The sequence below is a fragment of the Zonotrichia albicollis genome, chromosome 24 (genome assembly GCF_047830755.1).
Source record: "Zonotrichia albicollis isolate bZonAlb1 chromosome 24, bZonAlb1.hap1, whole genome shotgun sequence".
NCBI classification, from domain to species: Eukaryota; Metazoa; Chordata; class Aves; order Passeriformes; family Passerellidae; genus Zonotrichia; species Zonotrichia albicollis.
In genome coordinates this window covers 985112-1011235 of record NC_133842.1, presented here as the reverse complement: position 1 = coordinate 1011235, position 26124 = coordinate 985112, and the positions used below count along the sequence as shown (strand labels likewise).

General features: G+C 45.8%; 1 protein-coding gene and 1 long non-coding RNA gene across 2 annotated transcripts in view; both read left to right on the top strand.

Moving 5' to 3' along the window:
• Positions 1 to 21148, top strand: part of LOC141731626 (integrin alpha-X-like) — a 41615-nt gene extending 20467 nt beyond the window's left edge. The window contains 14 exon segments of the mRNA XM_074558040.1: positions 1041 to 1189; positions 2250 to 2381; positions 3882 to 3955; positions 5387 to 5528; positions 7336 to 7434; positions 8266 to 8345; positions 8574 to 8651; positions 9437 to 9518; positions 9614 to 9721; positions 11042 to 11104; positions 12975 to 13088; positions 14979 to 15071; positions 17170 to 17280; positions 20829 to 21148. Of these exon segments, the coding sequence (XP_074414141.1) occupies positions 1041 to 1189; positions 2250 to 2381; positions 3882 to 3955; positions 5387 to 5528; positions 7336 to 7434; positions 8266 to 8345; positions 8574 to 8651; positions 9437 to 9518; positions 9614 to 9721; positions 11042 to 11104; positions 12975 to 13088; positions 14979 to 15071; positions 17170 to 17280; positions 20829 to 20918 (1415 nt within the window). The 3' untranslated portion in view covers positions 20919 to 21148.
• A 427-nt stretch (positions 21149 to 21575) lies between these two features.
• LOC141731720 (uncharacterized) lies at positions 21576 to 26116 on the top strand. Its single transcript, XR_012583691.1, has 3 exons — positions 21576 to 22182; positions 23828 to 23866; positions 26083 to 26116. It is a non-coding gene; the product is annotated as an uncharacterized LOC141731720 (long non-coding RNA).
• Positions 26117 to 26124: the final 8 nt, after the last annotated feature.

Sequence of the window (26124 nt, the reverse complement as noted above, 5' to 3'; positions counted from 1 at the left end):
CCCAAAATCGCCATTTTTTAACCAAAAATCGCCATTTTTTCACCCAATTTTCACCCGATTTTCCCCAAATTTTCACCCCAAATCCCAATTTTCCCAATTTTCCCAAATTCCCGGTTTTTCCCCCCAAAGGCGCCGTCTCGGCCTCGCTGTGGTTCCGGGCCGAGCTGGATCCCGGCCGCGCTCGTGTCCCCAAAATTTCCCAATTTTTCCCCAAAATCCCCATTTTTCCACCCAAATTTCCCCCTCAAATTTTCCTGTAAAATCCCCATTTTTTCACCCAATTTTCCCCAAATTTCCCCCCCAAAATCCCCAAATTTTCCCAATTTCCTCCAGAATTCCCAAATTTCCCAATTTTTCTGAAAATCCCCCCCAATATTCCACCGATTTCCCCCCAAATTTTGCCCCAAAATCGCCATTTTTTCACCCAAAATCCCCATTTTTTCGCCCAATTTTCACCCGATTTTTCCCAAATTTTCACCCCAAATCCCAATTTTCCCAAATTCCCGTGTTTTGGCCCCAAAGGCGCCGTCTCGGCCTCGCTGTGGTTCCGGGCCGAGCTGGATCCCGGCCACGCTCGGGTCCCCAAAATTTCCCAATTTTTCCCCAAAATCCCCATTTTTCCACCCAAATTTCCCCCCTTAAATTTTCCTGTAAAATCCCCATTTTTTCACCCAATTTTCCCCAAATTTCCCCCCCAAAATCCCCAAATTTTCCCAATTTTTTCCCAATTTCCTCCAGAATTCCCAAATTTCCCAATTTTTCTGAAAATCCCCCCCAATATTCCACCGATTTCCCCCCAAATTTTGCCCCAAAATCCCCAAATTTTAACCCAAAATCCCCATTTTTTCACCCAAAATCGCCATTTTTTAACCCAAAATCCCCATTTTTTCACCCAAAATCCCCATTTTTTCACCCAAAATCCCCATTTTTAACCCAAAATCGCCATTTTTTCACCCAATTTTCACCCGATTTTCCCCAAATTTTCACCCCAAATCCCGATTTTCCCAATTTTCCCGAATTCCCGTGTTTTCGCCCCAAAGGCGCCGTCTCGGCCTCGCTGTGGTTCCGGGCCGAGCTGGATCCCGGCCGCGCTCGCGTCCGCGCCGATTTTGGGGCCGAAAACGCCAAAAACGGGACCCTGAGCGTGGGGGAGGGGCAGCGCTGCCAGAGCCTCGAGATTTTCTACAAGGTGCCAAAATTGGGGCCAATTCCGGGGATTTTGGGAAAATTGGGATTTTTGGGGAAAATTCCGGGGATTTTGGGAAAAAAAATCGGGAATTTTGGGGTGAAAATTGGGAAAAAATGAGAAATTTTAAGGGGGAAAAAATTGGGGAATTTTGGGGTGAAAATTGGGAAAAAATGGGAAATTTTAAGGGGGAAAAATTGGGGAATTTTGGGGTGAAAATTGGGAAAAAATGGGAAATTTTCAGGGGGAAAAAATTGGGGAATTTTGGGAGAGTTTGGGGGAAAATTGGGGAGGGAAATTGGGAATAAATTCCATGAAAATTTGGGGATTTGGGGCAAAATTTGGGGAAAATTGGGGAATTTTGGGAGAGTTTGGGGGAAAATTGGGGAGGGAAATTGGGAAAAAAATTGGGGAAATTTTAGGGGAAAATGGAGGAATTTTGGGGGGAAAATTGGGGAAAAATTCAGTGAAAATTTGGGGGCTTTGGGGGAAATTTGGGATTAAAGATTAAAGGGGGAAATTGGGAGAGTTTTAGAGAGTTTGGGCCGATTTGGGGCAAAATTTGGGGAAAACGGGGGAATTTTGGGGCAATTTTTGAAGGAAAATGGGGAAATTTTAGGGGAAAATTTGAGGCAAAAAATTTGGGGGATTTTTAGGGGAAGATCTGGAAGATTTTGGGGGGAAAATTTGGGGGAAATTTGGGGACAATTTTGGGGGGGAAACTGAGGGAATTTTGGTAAAAATTGGGGAATTTTGGGGAGAATTTTTGGGGGGAAAACTGAGGGAATTTCGGTAAAAATTGGGGAATTTTGGGGAGAATTTTTTGGGGGGGAATTTGGGGGAAAGTTTGAGTAGATTTGGGGGTAAAATTGGGAAATTTTGGGGGGAATTTTGGGGAGAATTCAGAGGGGATTTTGGGGGAAAAATTGGGGAAATTTGTGGCAAAATTGGGGATTTTTTTGGGGTAATTTTGGGGTTTTTTTTTTGTTTTTTTTTTTCCCAAATTTCTGATTTTTTTTTCATTTATAAATTTTCCCGTTTTTGGCTGTTTTTGGGCACCCAGGGGTGCCCCCAGGACACGCTGACCCCGCTGACCCTCAGGGTGACCCTGGGCGGCCGCGGGGACCCCCTGGAGGCGGCCGGAGGGCTCCGGCCACAGCTCGGACCCGGCTCGGACACGGCGGTCACTGCAGCGGTCAGTAATGGGGGAAATTGGGGAAAAATGGGGAAAAATTGGGGAAAAAATGGGGAAAATGTGGGGGAAAATTGGGGAAAAATTGGGGGAAAATTGGGGGTTTGGGGGCTCCGGCCACAGCTCGGACCCGGCTCGGACACGGCGGTGACCGCCACGGTAACGGGGAAAAATCGGGGGATTTTGGGAAAATTGGGAAAAATGGGGAAAAATTGGGGAAATTTGGGGGTTTGGGGGCTCCGGCCACAGCTCGGACCCGGCTCGGACACTGCGGTCACTGCAGCGGTCAGCAATGGGGGAAATGGGGAAAAATGGGGAAAAAATGGGGGAAAAATGGGGAAATTTGGGGGTTTGGGGGGCTCCGGCCACAGCTCGGACCCGGCTCGGACACGGCGGTGACCGCCACGGTAACGGGGAAAAATCGGGGGATTTTGGGAAAAAATGGGGAAAATTGGGGGGAAAAAATGGGGGAAAATTGGGGAAAAAATGGGGAAAAATTGGGGAGAAATTTGGGGGTTTGGGGGCTCCGGCCACAGCTCGGACCCGGCTCGGACACGGCGGTCACTGCAGCGGTCAGCAATGGGGGAAAAACGGGGGAAATTGGGAAAATTCAGGAAAAATTGGGGGAAAAATGGGGAAAAAATGGGGAAAAATTGGGGGGGAAAATGGGGAAAAATGGGGGAAAAAATGGGGGAAAATTGGGGGTTTGGGGGCTCCGGCCACAGCTCGGACCCGGCTCGGACACGGCGGTCACTGCAGTGGTCAGTAATGGGGAAATTGGGGAAAAATGGGGAAAAAATGGGGGGAAAAATTGGGGGAAAAATTGGGGGAAAAATTGGGAAAAAAATGGGGGAAAAATCGGGAAAAATTGGGGTAAAATTGGGGAAATTTGGGGGGTTTGGGAGGATTTGGGGGGTGCTGGGGGATGGTGGGGGAGGAAAATGTAAAAATTGGGGCAAAAAGGGCCTAAATAGGGAAAAATAGCCCCAAAATTGCCCTAAAATGGCCCCCCAAAATAACCCCAAAAGAGCCAGAAATATTCCCAAAACAATGAAAAACAGCCCCGCCAAAATAGCCCAAAATATCCTAAAAATAGCCTCCCAAAATATCCTAAAAATAGCCCCCCAAAATAGCCCCAAATTAGTGACAAATAGCCCCAAAAATAGCAGCCAAAATGCCCCAAAACAGCCCCCAAAATAGCCCCCAAAATTAGCCCAAAATAGGGAAAAATAACCCCCAAAATGCCACAAAACAGTCCCGAAAATATCCCAAAAAATAATAGAAAATACCCCCAAAAAATAGTGGAAAATACCCCAAAAATAACCAAAAAGCTCCCCCAAAATACCCCACAAAAATCACAAAAAAACCCCAAAAAAAGTCCCAAAAAATCCCCAAAAAATCCCCAAAAATCACAAAAAAAAACCCCAAAAATCCCCCAAAACCCAAAAAACCCCAAAAATCTCCAAAACCCCAAATTGCCGCAATTTGCCCCAAATTCCGCAGCTGCCGTTCGAGCACGACTGCGGCGCCGACAACGCCTGCCAGGACCGGCTGGAGCTGCAGCTCAGCCTGGAGGGGTGAGGATTTGGGGAAAAACGGGGAAAAAATGGGAAAATTGGGAAAAAATTGGGGAAAAAATGGGAAAAAATTGGGGAAATTTGGGAAAAAATGAAGGAATAATTGGGGGAAAACTGAGGGAAATTTGGGGGGAAAAGATGGGAAAAATGTGGAGAAAAATTTGGGGGAAATGGAGGAAAAAATGGGGAAAAAAATTGGGAAAATTGGGGAAAAATGGGGGGGAAATTCGGGGGAAATGGGAAAAATTGGGAAAAATTGGGGGATTTTTGGGGGAATTTTTAAAGGAATTTTGGGGGATTTTTTGGGGTATTTTGGGGGGAGTTTTCTGGGTATTTTTTGAGTATTTTGGGGCCATTTTGGGGCAGATTTAATTTTTTTTTTCTTTTTGTATTTTGGGGGTTATTATTTAAAAATTTTTGTGGTATTTTGGGGGGATTGTTTTGTTAATTTTGGGGTATTTTTTGGAGATTTGGGGTTTTTGGGGGGAGGTATTTTATTTATATTTTCTGGGTTTCTTTTCATATTTTTGGAGTATTTTTGGGTGATTTTTGGTGGGATTTTTTTTTTTCGTTTTCTGGGTATTTTTTGGGTGATTTTTGGTGGGAATTTTTTTGATTTTTTTTGTATTTTTGGTGGGATGTTTTTGATTTTTTTTTGTATTTTTGTGGGAATTTTTTTTTTTTTTTCTGTATTTTTCCTGTGTTTTTGTCAGGCCGGGGGTGCTGCTGGTGGGATTTTTTTCACTTTTATGGGTGATTTCTGGTGGGATTTTTTTGATTTTTTGGGGTATTTTTGGGCGATTTCTGGTGCGATTTTTTTTTTTTTTTGTATTTTTGTGGGAATTTTTTTTAATTTTTTTCTGTATTTTTCCTGTATTTTTGTGAGGCCGGGGGTGCTGCTGGTGGGATTTTTTTCACTTTTATGGGTGATTTTTGGGTGATTTTTAGTGGGATTTTTTTCACTTTTTTGGGTGATTTTTGGTGGGATTTTTTTGATTTTTTTTTTTGTATTTTTGGTGGGAATTTTTTTAAAATTTTTCCTGTATTTTTTCTGTATTTTTGTCAGGCCGGGGGTGCTGCTGGTGGGATTTTTTTCACTTTTATGGGTGATTTTTGGTGGGATTTTTTTGATTTTTTTTTTTTTTTTATTTTTGGGCGATTTTTGGTGGGATTTTTTTGATTATTTTTTTGATTTTTTTTTGACATTTTTCCTGTGTTTTTGTGAGGCCGGGGGTGCTGCTGGTGGGATTTTTTTCACTTTTATGGGTGATTTTTGGTGGGATTTTTTTGATTTTTTTTTTTTTTTGTATTTTTGGGTGATTTTTGGTGGGATTTTTTTGATTTTTTGGGGTATTTTTGGGCGATTTTTGGTGGGATTTTTTTGATTATTATTTTGATTTTTTTTTGACATTTTTCCTGTGTTTTTGTCAGGCCGGGGGTGCTGCTGGTGGGGCAGGGGGACGCGCTGGAGCTGACCCTGACCGTGACCAACGCGGGCGAGAGCTCCTTCGGGCCCGGGGTCACCCTGTGGCACCCGGCCCCGCTCAGCTTCCGGAAGGTGCAGATGCTGCAGGTAAACCCCAAAATTAACCCCCAAAATATCCCAAAAATATCCTGAAATACCCCAAAAATATCCCCCAAAATTACCCCTGTGGCACCCGGCCCCGCTCAGCTTCCGGAAGGTGCAGATGCTGCAGGTGAGCCCCCAAAAACAGCCCAAAATATCCCTGAAATACCCCAAAAATATCCCCAAAATATCCCCAAAAATATCCCTGAAATACCCTAAAAATATCCCAAAAATATCCCTGAAATACCCCAAAAATATCACCAAAATATCCCCAAAAATATCCCAGAAATACCCTAAAAATATCCCAAAAATATCCCTGAAATACCCCAAAAATATCCCCAAAAATATCCCCAAAAAACCCCAAAAACCCTGCCCGAAATACCCCAAAAACATCCCCCAAAATTACCCCAAAATTACCCCTGTGGCACCCGGCCCCGCTCAGCTTCAGGAAGGTGCAGATGCTCCAGGTAAACCCCAAAATTAACCCCCAAAATATCCCCAAAAATATCCTTCAAATACCCCAAAAATATCCCCAAAAATATCCCTGAAATACCCCAAAAACACCACAAAATATCCACAAAAATATCCCTGAAATACCCCAAAAATATCCCCAAAAGTATCCCCAAAATACCCCAAAAACCCTGCCCAAAATACCCCAAAAATATCCCCAAAAAATACCCCAAAATTACCCCTGTGGCACCCGGCCCCGCTCAGCTTCCGGAAGGTGCAGATGCTGCAGGTGAGCCCAAAAACGGCCCAAAATATCCCCAAAAATATCCCTGAAATATCCCCAAAATATCCCTGAAATACCCCAAAAATATCCCCAAAATATCCCAAAAATATCCCAGAAATACCCTAAAAATATCCCAAAAATATCCCCAAAATATCCCCGAAATACCCCAAAAACCCTGCCCGAAATACCCCAAAACCAGCCCAAAAATATCCTCAAAAATACCCCAAAATTACCCCTGTGGCACCCGGCCCCGCTCAGCTTCCGGAAGGTGCAGATGCTGCAGGTAACCCCCCAAAAACAGCCCGAAATATCCCTGAAATATCCCAAAAATATCACCAAAAATATCCCTGAAATATCCCCAAAATATCCCCAAAATATCCCCCAAAATATCCCAGAAATACCCTAAAAATATCCCAAAATACCCCCAAAAATATCCCCCAAAATACCCCAAAAACCCTGCCCAAAATACTCCAAAATTACCCCTGTGGCACCCGGCCCCGCTCAGCTTCAGGAAGGTGCAGATGCTGCAGGTGAGCCCCCAAAAACAGCCCGAAATATCCTTGAAATACCCCAAAATATCCCCAAAAATATCCCAGAAATATCCCAAAGATATCCCCAAAATATCCCCAAAAATATCCCCAAAATACCCGAAAAATATCCCCCAAAAATACCCCAAAATTACCCTGTGGCACCCGGCCCCGCTCAGCTTCCGGAAGGTGCAGATGCTGCAGGTAACCCCCCAAAAGCAGCCCAAAAATATCCCCAAAATATCCCTGAAATACCCCAAAAATATCACCAAAATATCCCCAAAAATATCCCTGAAATACCCCAAAAATATCCCCAAAATATCCTCAAAAATATCCCCCAAAATATCCCCAAAACCCTGCCCGAAATACCCCAAAAATATCCCAAAAACACCCTCAAAAATTCACTCGGAAACAGCCCCAAAATACCCCAAAATTACCCAAAAAATACCCTAAAACCACCCCAAAAATACCCCCCCAAAACCCCCAAAACCCTGTCCCAAAATACCCCAAAAATACCCCAAAATTACCCCAAAAATACCCGGTCTCGTTGCAGCCCCGCGGTTCCGTTCGCTGTCACTCAGAGCCCCCCGAGGGGCGGGGCCGGCGCTCGCTGTGCTGGGTGCAGCCCCCGGTGCTGCGGGCTGGGGCACAGGTGAGTGACGTCATCGGTGTCACCTGTGTGACGTCATCAGTGTCACCTGTGTGATGTCATCGGTGTCACCTGTGTTACCTGTGTGTGCCAGGCTGTGCTGGGTGCAGCCCCCGGTGCTGAGGGCGGGGGGACAGGTGAGTGACGTCATCAGGGTCACCTGTGTGATGTCATCGCTGTCACCTGTGTGAGCGGTGCATCTGCATTACCGGATCTGTGCGTCACCTGTGTGATGTCATCGGTGTCACCTGTGTGATGTCATCGGTGTCACCTGTGTGATGTCATCGGTGTCACCTGTGGCACCTGTTGGTCCCTCACCTGTGTGACCTCACCTGTGTGACCTCACCTGTGTGACGTCACCTGTGTGACCTCACTTGTCCCTTACCTGTCCAATATCACCTGTCCCCGTCTCACCTGTGGGACCTCACCCGTCCCACCTGTCCCCTCTCACCTGTCCCCGTCCCACCTGTCCAATGTCACCTGTCCCTCACCTGTCCCCTCTCACCTGTCCATCACGTGTCCCACCGGTCCCACCTGTCTCTCACCTGTCCAATCTCACCTGTCCCACCTGTCCGTGTCCCACCTGTGGGACCTCACCTGTGTGACCTCACCTGTCCATGTCTCATCTGTCCCACCTCTCCAATGTCACCTGTCCCACCTGTCCCCTCTCACCTGTCCCCTCTCACCTGTCCCTCACCTGTGTCTCACCTGTCCCATATCTCGCCTGTCCCACCGGTCCCACCTCTCTCACCTGTCCATGTCCCACCTGTGGGACCTCACCTGTGTCTCACCTCTCCCACCTGTCCCCTCTCACCTGTCCCTGACCTGTCCCAGGTGAGTTTCCGGCTGACCCTGGACGTGCCCCCGGACGCTGAACTGGGGCAGACGCTGCAGGTGACGGCGCAGAGCCACAGGTGAGGGACAGGTGGGACAGGTGAGGTCAGACAGGTGAGATCAGACAGGTGAGGTCACTCAGGTGAGGTCACTCAGGTGAGGTCACTCAGGTGAGGTCAGACAGGTGAGATCAGACAGGTGAGGTCACTCAGGTGAGGTCACTCAGGTGAGGTCACCCAGGTGAGGTCACTCAGGTGAGGTCACCCAGGTGACCCCGCCCAGCTGACCCCGCCCCTTTCCCCCCTCAGCTCCAATGGCGGCGCAGGTGGGCGGAGCCAGAGCGCGACCATCCCGGTCAGGTACCAGGTGTTCCTGGTGATTGACAGGTGAGCCTGGGGGCGGGGTTACCTGGGGGTGTCCCACCTGTGTGACGTCACCTGTGGGTGTTACCTGTGGGACACCTGTGTGATGTCACACCTGTGTGATGTCATCAGTGTCACACCTGTGTGACGTCATCGGTGTCACACCTGTGTGATGTCATCGGTGTCACACCTGTGTGATGCCACCTGTGTCACCTGTGAGTGTCCCACCTGTATGACATCACCTGTGTTACCTGTGTCCCACCTGTGTGACGTCATCACTGTTACCTGTGTGATGTCACCTGTGTCACCTGTGAGTGTCACACCTGTGTGATGTCACTACTGTTGCCTGTGTGACGTCACGTGTGTTCCCCAAGTGTCACACCTGTGTGACGTCATCACTGTTACCTGTGTGACATCACACGTGTTACCTGTGTCACACCTGCGTGGCCTTACCTGTGTGACGTCACCTGTGTTACCTGCGAGTGTCACACCTGTGTGACATCACCTGTATGACGTCACCTGTATGACGTCACCTGTCCCACCTGCGTGATGTCACTCTGTTACGTGTGAGTGCCACACCTGTGTGACATCACCTTTGAGTGTCACACCTGTGTGACGTCACCTGTATGACGTCACCTGTATGATGTCACCTGTCCCACCTGCGTGATGTCACCTGTTACGTGTGAGTGTCCCCACCTGTGTGACGCCACCTGTGTGTCCCACCTGTGTGACGTCACCCTTGAGTGTCACACCTGTGTGACGTCACCCGTATGACGTCACCGGTGTGACGTCACCCGCCCCCCCCCCAGCGCCGCCGACTCCTCGCGTTACCTGAACGTCACCGCCGGGGGCGCCCCTCCCCCCCCCGCCCCCGTCAGCCACCACTACCAGGTGAGCGCACCTGGGTGACGTCATCGGGGCGATGTCACCCCTCCCCGTGACGTCATCGCCGTGACGTCACCGTGCCCCTCCCCCCCCCCCCGCAGGTGAAGGTGCTGGGGCGCCGCCCCCTCCCGGCCGACGTCACCTTCTGGGTGCCGGCACACCTGGGGCAGGTGCGGCTGTGGGAGAGCCTGGGGGTCACACCTGAGCAGGTAAGGGGGAAATGGCACAAAATGGAGCCAAAAATCCCTAAAAATGGGTCGAAAATGGAGCCAAAAATCCCTAAAAATGGAGCCAGAAATGGGCCAAAAATGGAGCCAAAAATCCCTAAAAATGGACCCAAAAATGGGCCAAAAATGGGCTGAAAATGGACCAAAAATGGGCTGAAAATGGAGCCAAAAATCCCTAAAAATGGAGCCAAAAATGGGCTGAAAATGGGCCGAAAATGGACTGAAAATGGGCTGAAAATGGAGCAAAAATGGGCTGAAAATGGGCTGAAAATGGGCTGAAAATGGACCAAAAATCACCCAAAAATGGAGCAAAAATGGACTGAAAATGGAGCAAAAATGGACCCAAAATGGAGCAAAAAATTGACAAAAAATGGACCAAAAATGGACCAAAAATGGAGCCAAAAATGGGCCAAAAATGGACCCAAAAATGGAGCCAAAAATGGGCCGAAAATGGGCCAAAAATGGACCAAAAATTGAGCACAAATGGACCAAAAATGGACCAAAAATGGATCCAAAAATGGACCAAAAATGGACCAAAAATGGAGCAAAAATGGACCAAAAATGGACCAAAAATGGGCTGAAAATGGGCCGAAAATGGGCCGAAAATGGAGCAAAAATGGAGCCAAAAATGGACCAAAAATGGACCCAAAAATGGACCTAAAATGGAGCAAAAATGGCCCAAAAATTGAGCTAAAAATGGAGCCAGAAATGGACCAAAAATGGCCCAAAAATGGGCCAAAAATGGCCCAAAAATGGAGCCAAAAATCCCTCAATAACGGACCCAAAATTGCTGAAAATTGACCCAAAAACGGATCCAAAATGGACCCAGAAATCCCCCAAAAATTGACCCAAAAATGGACCCAAAATCACCAAAAATTGGCCCAAAAATGTCCCAGAAATGGGCCCAAAATGGACCAAAAAAGGACCCAAAATCACTGAAAATGGTCCCCAAAATTGAGCCAAAAAATGACCCGAAAATGTCCCCGAAAATGGACCCAAAAAATCCCCCAAAAATGGTCTCCAAAAAGTCCCAAAGTTACCCAAAATAAGGACCCAAAATGGCTCCAAAAATGTCCCAAAACGGACCCAAAACAGGCCCCAAAAATATCCCAAAAATGACCCAAAAAAGTCCAAAAATCGCCTAAAATTGCCCCAAAAAACACCCCCAAAAGAGGCTCAAAAATGACAAAATATTCCCCAAAATTCCTCAATAAATGGCCCCAAAATCCCCCTAAATGACCCCAGAAATTCCCGAACACCCCAAAGTCCCCAAAAGCGCTGAATTTGCCCCAAACCCCGCAGGAGCAGCCGCGGTGCCGGGAGGGCCCCGAGGAGCCGGGGGAGGGCCCCGAGCGCCCCCTGCTGGTGAGTCCGGAATGGGGAAAAACCCCGGAAATCGGGAAAATCCCCAAAATCGGGAAAATCGATAGAAAAATCGGGAAAATCGATAGAAAAATCAATAGAAAAAGGGGGAAAATCGATAGAAAAATCAATAGAAAAAGGGGGAAATCAATAGAAAAATCAATAGAAAAATCGGGAAAATCGATAGAAAAAGGGGGGAAATCAATAGAAAAAGGGGGAAATCAATAGAAAAATCAATAGAAAAAGGGGGAAAATCAATAGGAAAATCGGGAAAATCAATAGAAAAATGGGGGAAATCAATAGAAAAAGGGGGGAAATCAATAGAAAAATCAATAGAAAAAGGGGGAAAATCAATAGAAAAAAGGGAAAATCAATAGAAAAAAGGGTGAAAATCAATAGAAAAGAGGGGGAAAGTCAATAGAAAAATCGGGGAAATCCAATAGAAAAAAGGGGGAAATCAATAGAAAAAAGGGGGAAAATCGATAGAAAAATTGGGGAAATCAATAGAAAAATGGGAAAAATCAATAGAAAAATCGGGAAAATCAATAGAAAAAGGGGGAAAATCAATAGGAAAATCAATAGAAGAATCGGCAAAATCAATAGAAAAAAGGGGGAAAATCAATAGAAAAAAGGAGAAATCAATAGAAAAAAGGGAAAATCAATAGAAAAAAGGGGGAAATCAATAGAAAAAAGGGGGAAAATCAATAGAAAAAGGGGGAAATCAATAGAAAAATCGGGAAAATCAATAGAAAAATCGGGAAAATCAATAGAAAAAGGGGAAAAATCAATAGAAAAAAGGGGAAAATCAATAGAAAAAGGGGGGGAAAATGAATAGAAAAATTGGGAAAATCAATAGAAAAAAGGGGGAAAATCAATAGAAAAATTGGGAAAATCAATAGAAAAAGGGGGAAAATCAATAGAAAAAGGGGGGGAAATCAATAGAAAAAGGGGGAAAATCAATGGGAAAATCAATAGAAAAAGGGGGAAAATCAATAGAAAAAAGGGGGAAATCGATAGAAAAATTGGGAAAATCAATAGAAAAATCGGGAAAATCAATAGAAAAAGGGGGGACATTACCACACAAAATGGGGAATTTCCCCTCCCAAAATTGTGATTTTTTTTTCCCACAAAAAAATGGGGAAAATTCCACTCAAAATTTGGGATTTGAATTTTCCCTAAGTTGGGAAAATTCCCGCAAAATTTGAGATTTTTTTTTCCCCCAAAATTGAGGATTTCTTCCCGAAAACCGGGGGAAAATTCGCCCCCATTATTGGGAAAATTCTGCCCAAAAATCTGGAATTTTTTTTCCCAAAATCATGGGGAATTTCCCTCCATATTTGGGATTCTTTTTTCCAAAATTGGGGGAATTTTTCCCAAATTTTGCACTTTTCTCCCCCGCAAATTTCAGAAGTTTTTTCCCAAACTGGGGATGAATCCCTTTAAGAATTAGGGGTTTTTTTTTTCAAAATTTGGGGAAAAATCCCTTAAAATCGGGATTTTTTTCCCCTCAAAATCTGCGGGTTTTTTCCCCAATATTTGAGGAACTTCCTCCAAAACTGGCTGGAAAATCCCCAAAACTTGGGAAAATCCCTGTAAAATTTGGGAAAATCCAATAAAATTTGCGTATTTTTCTCCAAAACTGGGTATATTTTTTCCCCAATTTTTTTGAATTTTTTTCCCTGAAATTTGGGAAAAAATCTCTTAAAAATTGGGGTAATTCACCCCCAAATTTGTGTATTTTCCCCCCTAAAAAAGTGAATTTTCCCCCCAAAAATGCCATTATTTTTCCCAAAATTGTGATTTTTCCCCCCAAAATTGCGATCCCTTTTCCCAAAGCTGTGAATTTTCCCAAAATTGTGTTTTTTGTCCCCAGTCGTGCCCCGGCGCCCCCTGCCGGACCTTCCGGTGCTCGCTGCCCCCCCTGGAGCCGCCGCGCACCTGGGGCTTCCGCCTGGGGGGGAAAATGAACTTGGAGTGGGTGAGACAGGTGAGACATGTACCCAAAATGTACCCAAACACACCTGGGCACACCTGGGTATACCTGGGTACACCTGGGTACAGCTGGGGCTTCCACCTGGGGGGGAAAATGAACCTGGAGTGGGTGAGACAGGTGAGAGATGTACCCAAAATGTACCCAAACACACCTGGGCACACCTGAGATACACCTGGGTACCCAAAACACACCTGAGATACACCTGGGTACACCTGGGGGTTCCGCCTGGGGGGGAAACTCAACCTGGAGTGGGTACGGCAGGTAAGGGTGGCACACCTGGCACACCTGGGTACACCTGAGATACACCTGGGGCTTCCACCTGGGGGGGAAACTGAACCTGCAGTGGGTGAGACAGGTGAGAGATGGCACACCTGGCACACCTGGGCACACCTGGGCACACCTGGGTATCCAAAATGTACCCAAAATACACCTGGGGCTTCCACCTGGGGGGGAAAATGAACCTGGAGTGGGTGAGACAGGTAAGGGGGGCACACCTGGGCACACCTGAGATACACCTGGGTACCCAAAATATATCCAAAATATACACAAAATATACCTGAGATACACCTGGGGGTTCCACCTGGGCGGGAAACTGAACATGGAGTGGGTGAGACAGGTGAGAGATGGCACACCTGGGCACACCTGGGTACACCTGGCACACCTGGGCACACCTGGGTACCCAAAATATACCCAAAATATACCTGAGATACACCTGGGGGTTCCACCTGGGGGGAAACTGAACATGGAGTGGGTGAGACAGGTAAGGGGGCACAGCTGGGTATCCAAAATGTACCCAAAATATATCCAAAATACACCTGAAATACACCTGGGCACACCTGAGATACACCTGGGTACCCAAAATGTACCCAAAATACACCTGAGATACACCTGGGGGTTCCACCTGGGGGGGAAACTGAACATGGAGTGGGTGAGACAGGTGAGGATGGCACACCTGGGCACACCTGGGCACACCTGGGCACTCCCACAATGCACCTGGGTACCCAAAATGTACCTAAAATACACCTGGGCACACCTGGGGCTTCCGCCTGGGCGGGAAACTGAACCTGGGCTGGGTCAGACAGGTGAGACATGGCACACCTGGGCACACCTGGGTACCCAAAATGTACCCAAAATACACCTGAGATACACCTGAGATACACCTGGGCACACCTGGGGCTTCCACCTGGGGGGGAAACTGAACCTGGAGTGGGTGCAGCAGGTGAGGATGGCACACCTGGGCACACCCACAATGCACCTGGGCACACCTGGGTACCCAAAATACACCTGAGATACACCTGGGCACACCTGAGATACACCTGGGTACCCAAAATGTACCCAAACACACCTGAGATACACCTGGGGCTTCCGCCTGGGGGGGAAACTGAACCTGGAGTGGGTGAGACAGGTGAGAGATGGCACACCTGGGTATCCAAAATGTACCCAAAATGTACCCAAAATGTACCCAAAATACACCTGAGATACACCTGGGCACACCTGGGTACCCAAAATATACCTGAGATACACCTGGGGGTTCCACCTGGGGGGGAAACTGAACCTGGAGTGGGTGAGACAGGTGAGACATGGCACACCTGGGCACACCTGGGCACACCTGGATACCCAAAATGTACCCAAAATATACCCAAACACACCTGGCACACCTGGGTACACCTGAGATACACCTGGGGGCACCCAAAATACACCCAAACACACCTGAGATACACCTGGGCACCCAAAATGTACCCAAAACACACCTGGGCACACCCAAAACGCACCTGGGGGTACCTGAGATACACCTGAGCACAGCTGGGCACACCTGGGGGCACCCAAACCACACCTGGGGGTACCTGTGCCCAGCTGTGCCCTCACCTGTGCCCACGTGCGCAGGTGCCCTGGCCCAAGGTTCACCTGCAGAGCTCGGCCCGGGTGAGCTTCGACCAGAGAACGTTCCAGAACACCTGGGGGGGCACCGAGCTGCAGGTGAGAGACGGCGGGGGGGGGCTGGCACACCTGGGGGCACCTGGGGGCACCCAAAATACACCTGGGCACACCTGGGATACACCTGGGCACATCTGGGATACACCTGGGATACACCTGGGCACACCTGGGATACACCTGGGATACACCTGGCACACCTGGGCACACCTGGGCACACCTGGGCACACCTGGGATACACCTGGCACACCTGGGATACACCTGGGCACACCTGGGCACACCTGGGGGCACCTGGGATACACCTGGCACACCTGGGATACACCTGGGATGCACCTGGGCACACCTGGGGGCACCTGGGATACACCTGGGCACACCTGGGATAGACCTGGGCACACCTGGGATACACCTGGGCACACCTGGGATACACCTGGGATACACCTGGGCACAGCTGGGATACACCTGGGATACACCTGGGCACAGCTGGGATACACCTGGGGACAGTTATAACACACCTGGGATACACCTGGGCACACCTGGGATACACCTGGGCACACCTGGGGGCACCTGGGCACACCTGGGATACACCTGGGGGCACCTGGGATACACCTGGGCACACCTGGGCACACCTGGGCACACCTGGGATACACCTGGGCACACCTGGGCACACCTGGGCACACCTGGGAACACCTGGGCACAGCTGGGATACACCTGGGCACACCTGGGCACACCTGGGATACACCTGGGATACACCTGGGCACACCTGGGACACACCTGGCACACCTGGGATACACCTGGGATACACCTGGGCACACCTGGGATACACCTGGGCACACCTGGGACACACCTGGCACACCTGGGATACACCTGGGATACACCTGGGCACACCTGGGATACACCTGGGATACACCTGGGGGCACCTGGGCACACCTGGGGGCACCTGGGATACACCTGGGATACACCTGGGATACACCTGGGATACACCTGGGCACACCTGGGATACACCTGGGCACACCTGGGCACACCTGGGAACACCTGGGATACACCTGGGCACACCTGGGGGCACCTGGGCACACCTGGGATACACCTGGGCACACCTGGGCACAGCTGGCACACCTGGGATACACCTGGGATACACCTGGGTACACCTGGGCACACCTGGGCACACCTGGGGGCACCTGGGCACACCTGGGATACACCTGGGCACACCTGGGGGCACCTGGGCACACCTGGGATACACCTGGGCACACCTGGGATACACCTGGGGGCACCTGGGATACACCTGGGCAGACCTGGGGGGTACCTGGGATACACCTGGGATACACCTGGCACACCTGGGCACACCTGGGATACACCTGGGGTACACCTGGGCACACCTGGGATACACCTGGGCACACCTGGCACAGGTGTTCCTCACTCATTTTTGGGGTCCCTGGTTCATTTTTTGGCATTTCTGACCCATTTTTGGGGTCCCTGACCCATTTTTGGGGTCCCTGACCCATTTTTGGGGTCTCTAATTCAGTTTTTGGGGTCCCTGACCCATTTTCGGGGTCCCTGACCCATTTTTGGGGTCCCTGACCCATTTTTGGGGTCTCTAATTCAGTTTTTGGGGTCCCTGACCCATTTTCGGGGTCCCTGACCCATTTTTGGGGTCCCTGACCCATTTTTGGGGTCCCTGACCCATTTTTGGGGTCTCTAATTCATTTTTTGGGGTCCCTGACCCATTTTTGGGGGTCCCTGACCCATTTTTGGGGGTCCCTGACCCATTTTTTGGCGTTTCTGACCCATTTTTGGGGTCCCTGATTCAGTTTTTTAGGGTTTCTGACCCATTTTTGGGGTCCCTGACCCATTTTTGGGGTCCCTGACCCATTTTTGGGGGTCCCTGACCCATTTTTGGGGGGTTCCTGACCCATTTTCTGGAGTTCCTGGCCCATTTTTTGGGGTCTCTAATTCATTTTTTGGTGTCTCTGGCTCATTTTTGGGATTTCTTGTTAATTTTTGGGGTTCCCGGTTCATTTTTTTGGGGGTCCCTGACCCATTTTTTGGGGTCTCTCATTCATTTTTTGGGTTCCCTGACCCATTTTTGGGGTCCCTGATTCAGTTTTTGGGGTCCCTGACCCATTTTTGGGGGTCTCTCCCTGTGCAGGTGCAGACGGAGCTGGAGCGGGTGCAGACCCCGAACCCCCTGCCCGTCATCGTGGGGGCGTCCCTGGGGGGGCTCCTCCTGCTGGCCCTGGTGGCCCTGGGCCTCTACAAGGTGGGAAAATCACCGAAATTCACCCCAAAATCCACCCCAAAACCCTCCCGAAAATTCACCCAAAATATCCCTAAAATCATCCAAAAAATCCCCCTAAAAATTCTCAAAAAATCCACAAAAATCTCCACAAAACTCACCCCAAAATCCCTCGAATTTCCCCCCAAAGTTCCTACAAAAGTCCCCAAAAATTCCCCAAAATTTGCCCTCGAAAATCTCATAAAATGTCCCGAAAATTCCCACAAAATTTCACCCCAAAATCTGCATTCATCCACCCCAAAATCCTCCCAAAAATTCCCTAAAATTATCAAAAAAATTCCACAAAAATCTCCACAAAACTCACCAAAAATTCCCTGAAAATATCCCAAAAATCCCCCCTAAAAATCCTCCAAAAAGTTCCCCAAAAATCTCCACAAAATTCACCCCAAATTCCCTGAAAATATCCCTAAAATTCCCCAAAATCCCCCCAAAAATCCTCAAAAAAAGCCCCGAAAATCTCCACAAAATTCACCAAAAATTCCCTGAAAATATCCCTAAAATTAACCCAAAAATTCCCTCAAAAATTCCCTGAAAATATCCCTAAAATTCCCCAAAATCCCCCAGAAATCCTCAAAAAAATCCCCCAAAAATCTCCACAAAATTCACCCCAAAATCTGCATTCATCCACCCCAAAATCCTCCCAAAATATCCCTAAAATTCCCCCAAAAATCCGCCCAAAAATCCTCAAAAAAATCCCCAAAAATCTCTACAAAATTCACCAAAGATTCCCTTAAAATATCCATAAAATTCCCCCAAAAATTCCCTGAAAATCCTCAAAAAATTCCCCAAAAATGCCCTGAAAACATCCCTAAAATTCCCCCAAAAATTCAGCCAAAATATCCCTAAAATCATCCCAAAAATCCCCCCAAAAATCCTCAAAAAATCCCCAAAAATCTCCACAAAACTCACGAAAAATTCCCTGAAAATATCCCTAAAATTCCCCCAAAAATTCACCCAAAATATCCCTAAAATTCCCCCAAAAATTCACCCAAAATATCCCTAAAATCAACCCAAAAATCCCCCTAAAAATCCTCAAAAAATTCCTCAAAAATCTCCACAAAATTCACCCCAAATTCCCTGAAAATATCCCTAAAATTCCCCCAAAAATTCCCTGAAAATATCCCTAAAAGTCTCCAAAATCCCCCTAAAAATCCTCAAAAAATCCCCAAAAATCTCCACAAAATCCACTCCAAAACCTGCATTCGTCCACCCCAAAACCCTCCCAAGAATTCCCCAAAAAGTCCCCGAAAAATTCACCCAAAATCCCCCCAAAAATCCTCAAAAAATTCCCCAAAATCTCCACAAAACTCACCAAAAATTCCCTGAAAATATCCCTAAAATTCCCCCAAAAATTCCCTCAAAAATTCCCTGAAAATATCCCTAAAATTCACCCAAAAATCCCCCTAAAAATCCTCAAAAAAAAATCCCCAAAAATCTCCACAAAATTCACCAAAAATTCCCTTAAAATATCCCTAAAATCCCCCTAAAAATCCTCAAAAAAATCCACAAAAATCTCCACAAGATCCACCCCAAAATCTGCATTCATCCACCCCAAAATCCTCCCAAAAATTCACCCAGAATATCCCTAAAATTATCCCAAAAATCCCCCCAAAAATCCTCAAAAAATTCCCCAAAATTCACCCCAAAATCCACTCCAAAATTCACCCCAAAATCCGCATTCGTCCACCCCAAAACCCTCCCGAAAATTCACCCAAAATATCCCTAAAATTAACCCAAAAATCCCCCCAAAAATCCTCAAAAACATCCCCGAAAATCTCCACAAAATTCACCAAGGGTGCCCTTAAAATATCCCTAAAATTCCCCCAAAAATTCACCCAAAATATCCCTAAAATTAACCCAAAATCCCCCTAAAAATCCTCAAAAAATTCCCCAAAACGTCCCTGAAAATATCCCTAAAATTCCCCCCAAAAGTCCCTGAAAATATCCCTAAAATTATCCCAAAAATTCCCCAAAAATCTCCACAAAACTCACCAAAAATTCCCTGAAAATATCCCAAAAATTCCCTCAAAAATTCCCTGAAAATATCCCTAAAATTCCCCCAAAAATTCACCCAAAATATCCCTAAAATTAACCCAAAAATCCCCCTAAAAATCCTCAAAAAATTCCCCAAAAATCTCCACAAAATTCACCCCAAAATCTGCATTCATCCACCCCAAAATCCTCCAAAGAATTCCCCAAAATGTCCCCCAAAAATCTCCACAAAATTCACCAAAAATTCCCTGAAAATATCCCTAAAATTCCCTCAAAAATTCCCTGAAAATATCCCTAAAATTAACCCAAAAATCCCCCTAAAAATCCTCCAAAAAGTTCCCAAAAACCTCCACAAAATTCACCCCAAAATCTGCATTCGTCCACCCCAAAATCCTCCAAAAAATTCACCCAAAATATCCCTAAAATTAACCCAAAAATCCTCAAAAAATTCCCCAAAAATCTCCACAAAACTCACCAAAAATTCCCTGAAAATATCACTAAAATTCCCCCAAAAATTCCCTGAAAATATCCCTAAAATTATCCCAAAAATCCCCCCAAAAATCTCCACAAAATTCACCAAAAATTCCATGAAAATATCCCTAAAATTCCCCCAAAATTCACCAAAAAATTCACCCATAATATCCCTAAAATTAACCCAAAAATGCCCCTAAAAATCCTCAAAAAAAATCCCCAAAAATCTCCACAAAATTCACCAAAAATGCCCTGAAAATATCCCTAAAATTCCCCCCAAAATTCCCTGAAAATATCCCTAAAATTCCCCAAAATCCCCCTAAAAATCCTCCAAAAAGTTCCCAAAAATCTCCACAAAATTCACCCCAAAATCTGCATTCATCCACCCCAAAATCCCTCGAATTTCCCCCCAAAATTCCTACAAAAGCCCCCAAAAATTCCACAAAATTTGCCCTCGAAAATCTCATAAAATGCCCCAAAAATTCCCACAAAATTCACCCTAAAATCCTCAAAAAAAATCCCCCAAAATTCCCAAAAAAACTCCACAAAATTCCCCCAAAATTCCCTGAAAATATCCCTAAAATTCCCCAAAATAATCCCAAAGATCCTCCCAAAAATCCTCCCGAAATTCCTCCAAAATCATCCCAAAAAATCCTCAAAAAAAAAAAAATCCCCCCAAATTCCCCATAAATTTCTACAAAATCCCAAAAAAATTCTCCCCCAAATTTGTCAAATTCTCCCAAAACAATTCCCAAAATTCTCCCCAAAAAATCTCCCAAAATTCCTCCCCAAAATTCCTCCCCAAAATCCCAAAATTTTTTCCCAAAATCCATCAAAAATCCCCCCCCAAAATCCTCCAAAAATCCCCCAAATTCCCCCAAAATGCATCAAAAAATCCCACAAAAAATGCATTAAAAAATTCCCCAAAATGCCCCAAAATTCCTACGAAATGCCCCAAAAATTCCCCTTTTTTCTGTTAATTTTTTGGGCTTTTGGGAGCGTTTTAGGATGAATAATTTAATTTTATTTAATTTTATTTTTATTTTCAGGTGGGGTTCTTCAAGCGCCGCTACAAGGAAATGCTGGAGGGGAACGAGACCCCCGGGGACCCCCCTGCGGAACCCCAGGCCCCCAATTAATCCAAAATTCATTAAATTTTTTAATTAAAAAATTCATCAAAATTCATTAAAAATTCATTTTAAAAGGCACTTCAAAAAATTCAATAAAAATTCATTTAAAATTCCTTAAAAATTCATTTTAAAACCCGTTAAGAAATCAAAATTTTGTTTAAAAACCCCTCTAAAAATCCAATTAAAAATCAATGTATAATTAAAATTTGTATTAAAAGGTGATTATAATAAAGGGATTAAAATGCATTAAAAATTGAGAAGTTTATTAAAATGTTCTTTGGGATTTTTTAAAATTTATTTGGGAATTATTTGGGATTTATTGGGATTTCTTTGGGATTTATTTTGAAATTGTTCTGTTTTTTTTTTCAATTTATTTTGGATTTATTTGGGAACATTTTTAAATATTTTGGGCATTTTTTGGGGTTTATTGGGGAATTATTTGGGAATTTTAATTGGAAACTAATTGGGAATTATTTGGGAATTTGGGGGAGGGGTTTTGGGGACCGGACACCAAAATTGCCCCAAAATCCCCAAATTTACCCCAAATCCACCCCAAAAATCCCGAATTTTACCGCGAATTTCACCCCAAACCCCCAAATTCCCGAACGTGCCCCGAAAATCCCGAATTTACCCAAATTTCACCTCAGAAATCCCAAGTTTCCCCAAAATTTACTCCGAAAATCCCAAATTCACCCCAAAAATCCCCGAAACGCCCCAATATTTACCTCAAAAACCCCGAATTTACCTCAAAAAACCCAAATTTACCTCAAAAATTCCGAGTTTTACCTCAAAAAAATCCCAAATTTTTACCTCAGAAAATCCCGAAATTCTCCCTCACGAATAAAGGGGCGTGGCTTCCACAGAGGCGGTTAAAATTTAAATAAAGGGGCGTGGTTTCCACAGAGGCGGTTAAAATTTAAATAAAGGGGCGTGGTTTCAGCAAAGCCGCTCCAATTTAAATAAAGGGGCGTGGCTTCTCCTGAGGTGCCGCATCGCGCAGATTTTAAATAAAGGGGCGTGGTTTAATCAGAGGGGCGTGGCCAGGCGGAGGTGGGCGGGGCTTGGGGCGCCCCACAAGTCGCCCCAAAAGTCGCGGCCGAGGCCTGGACCCCAAAAAACCCCAAAAAATCCCCAAAAAAATCCCCACAAAAACCCAAAAAAATCCCAAAAAGCCCCGAAATCGCCCCAAATCCCCTCCCCTCCCCCGCCCCTCCCCCCATGTCGCGACAGGTCCCGACAGCGCTCGCGCCGCTGCTGCTGCTGCTGCTCGTCCGTGAGTTTGGGGAATTTTGAGGGATTTTTTGGGGTTTTTTTGGGGTTTTCTGAGGAGATTTTGGGATGATTTGGGTTGGGGTTTTTTTTAGGTGAATTTTTTGGGGATTTTTGGGGTTTTTTTAAGGGATTTTTGGGGTTTTTTAGGGGTTTTGAGGGGATTTTTGGGGGAGTTTTTGCGGTTTTGAGGGAAATTTTTGGACGGAATTTTGGGGTTTTTTTTTGAGGATTTTTCTGGGGTTTTTTAGGGGATTTTTGGGTTTTTTTAGGGGATTTTTTAGGGGAATTTTTGGGGATTTTTTTTGGGGGGATTTTTTAGGGGTTATAGGGAATTTTAAAGGGTTTTTTGGGAGGCTTTTTTGAGATCTTTTTCGGGGCTTTTTGGGATTTTTTTCGGGGGCTTTTGGGAATTTTTTCGGGTTTTTTTTTTGGAGGGTTTTGGGGGATTTTTGGGGTTTTTTTAGGGCTTTATTTGGGATATTTTTGGAGGGGAGTTTAGGGCTTTTTTAGGGTTTGTTTTGGGGTTTTTTAGGCAGTTTTGAGACAATTTTGGGACTTTTCGGAGTTTTTGGGGAGGAAGATTTGGGATTTTTTGGGGTTTCTCTTTTTTTCTCTATCACTTTGGATTTTTAAGATTTTTTTTTTTTTGGGATTTCTTTGAGAGTTTTGGGGATTTTTGGGGTTTTTTTGAGGGTATTTTGGGCCTGTCAGGATTTTGGATATTTTGGGGGGGGTTCTTTGGGGATTTCAAGGATTTTATATTTTTTTATTTTTGGGGTTTTTTGGGGGGTTTACTTACTAATTTTTTTGGAGATTTTCGCGTTTTTTTGGGGGGGATTTTTTAATTTTTTGGGGATTTTTTTGGGATTTTTTGGGATTTTTTGGGGGTTTTTCGGAATTTTGGTGGTTTTTGGGGATATTTTGGTGCGATCCGGATTTTTGGGATTATTTTGGGATTTTTTGGGGTTATTTTGGGGCCGGGCGTTGGGGGCGGGGCCTCAGGACCGGTCGGACCGCCCCAAAAAAAACCCCAAAAAATCTCCCGGGGTGGGGGAGGGGCCCCAAAAAACCCCAAAAATGAGCCCGGGGCGGGGGGGGAGGGGCGGGGAAAATTCCCCCAAAAAAACCTCCCAAAAATCGCCAAAAATTCACCCAAAATTGACCCAAATTCCCCCCAAAAAATCACAAAAAAAATTTCCCCAAAATTCACGAAAAATTCCCCAAAAATTCGCCGAAAATTAATTCAAAATTTGCTCTAAATCCCCCTCAAAATCCCCCGAAATTTCCCCAAAATTCACCCAAAAAATCCCCCCCAAAATTCACCCAAAATTCACCAAAAAATTCCCCCCGAAATTCATGAAAAAGTCACCAAAAATCCCCAAAATTCACCGCAAAATTCCCCCAAAATTTCTCCCAAAATTCCCAAAGAATTCTTCTAAAATTTCTCCAAAATTCCCCCAAAATATCCCCAAAAATTCACCAAAAAACCCAAAAATTCCCCAAAACTTCCACAAAATTCACCAAAAATTCACCAAAAAAAATTCCACAAAATTCCCCCAAAATTTCCTCCAAATTTCTCCCAAAACTACCCAAATTTTCCCCAAAATTACCCAATTTCACCGAATTTTCCCAATTTTCCCCCAAAGGCTCCGGGAGCGGCGCCGAAGCGGAGGCGGAGTCAGAATGTGAGTTATGCAAATGAGGCTCTGAATATTCATGAGGGGCCGGAAATGGGAGAAAACAAAAAAAAACATTGGAGTTAAAAAAATAACAAAAAAATGGGGAAAATGACCCAAAAGTTTGGGGTAAAAAAATGCCAAAAATGAGGGGAAAAGTAACAAAAAATTGAGAAAAGGGACCCAAAAAAATGCTCCAAAAATTGGGAAGAAAATCCCAAAATGGGGGAAAAAATCCCAAAAATGGAAATTCAAAACTTTGGAAAAAAACCCCAAAATTGAGGTGAAAACCCAAAATTTGGGATTTGAGGAACCCAAATCTGCCCCCGCCCCTCCCCCACCTCTGTCGCAACCCCGGAATTTGGGGGGGAGGGGCCCCAAAAATGGGAAGTGGAGAAAAAGGGGCCCCAAAAACCCCAAAATTCACCCCAAAAAATCCCCTCAAAGGGACCCAAAAACCGCAAAATTCACCCCAAAATTCACCCCAAAAACCCCAAAATTCACCCCAAAATTCAACCTGAAAACCCCAAATTCCACCCCAAATTCCACCCCAAATTCACCCCAAAAACCCCAAAATTCACCCCAAAATTCACCCCAAAATTCACCCTAAAATTCACCCCAAAATTCACCCCAAAATTCACCCTAAAACCCCGAAATTCACCCCAAAATTCAACCTGAAAACCCAAATTCCACCCCAAAATTCACCCCAAAAAACTCAAAATTCACCCTAAAAATCCCCCAAAATCTACCCCAAAATTCAACCCAAAAACCCCAAAATTCACCCCAAAAAACTCAAAATTCACCTAAAATCCCCAAAATCCACCCCAAAATTCAACCCAAAAACCCCAAAATTCACCCCAAAATTCACCCTAAAATTCACCCCAAAAACCCCAAATTCACCCCAAAATTCAACCCAAAAACCCCAAAATTCACCCCAAAATCCCCCCAAACCCCCCCCGAAAGAGCCCAAATCCCCCAAAATTGACCCCAAAACCGCCCCCAAATCCCGCCCCAGAAATGTTCCTAAATCCCTTTAATCCCACCCCAAAAAAGGCTCCTGAATCCCCTGAACCCCCCAAAATGTTCCTAAATCCCCAAATTTGACCCTGAACCCCCAAAATGTTCCTAAATCCCCTAAAATTGTTCCTAAACCCCCTAAAACTGTTCCTAAACCCCCTAAACCCCAAAAAAATGTTCCTAAATTCCCTAAATCCCCCCCAAAAAAAAGTTCCTAAATCCCCTAATCAGGTTCCTAAACCCCCTAAATGTTCCCCTAAATCCCCTAAATGTTCCTAAATCCCCTAAATCCCCCCAAAAAATGTTCCTAAATTCCCTAAATCCCCTCCCAAAAAAAGTTCCTAAATCCCCTAATCAGGTTCCTGAACCCCCTAAATGTTCCTAAACCCCCTAATCAGGTTCCTAAATCCCCCTAATCCCACCCCAAAAAGGTCCTAAATCCCCTATAAATGTTCCTAAATCCCCTAATCCCACCTGGAAAGGTTCCTAAATCCCCTAACCATGTTCCTAAATCCCCTAATCAGGTTCCTAAATCCCCTATAAATGTTCCTAAATCCCCTAATCAGGTTCCTAATCCCACCCCAAAAAGGTTCCCAAATTCCCTAATCCCACCCCAAAAAGGTCCCTAAATCCCCTATAAATGTTCCTAAACCCCCAAATCCCATCCCAGGAATGTTCCTAAATCCCCTAATCCTGTTCCAGGGTCCCAGTGCGGTCACTCGCGTGTCCGTGGCCGGTGCCTAAATCCCCTATAAACGTTCCTAAATCCCCTATAAATGTTCCCTAAATCCCCTAATCAGGTTCCTAAACCCCCTATAAATGTTCCTAAATCCCCTAAATGTTCCTAAATCCCCTATAAATGTTCCTAAATCCCCTAATTTCATTTCCAGGGTCCCAGTGTGGTCACTCGCGTGTCCGTGGCCGGTGCCTAAATCCCCTAATCCTTTCACAGGGTCTCAGTGCGGTCACTCGCGTGTCCGTGGCCGAGTGGTCGGAGCTCGGACGCTCGGCCAGTTCCTAAATCCCCTATAAATGTTCCTAAATCCCCTATAAATGTCCTAAATCCCCTATAACTGTTCCTAAATCCCCTATAAATGTTCCTAAATCCCCTATAACTGTTCCTAAATCCCCTATAAATGTTCCTAAATCCCCTATAAATGTTCCTAAACCCCCTATAAATGTTCCTAAATCCCCTAATCCCTTCACAGGGTCCCAGTGTGGTCACTCCCGTGTCCGTGACCGGTGCCTAA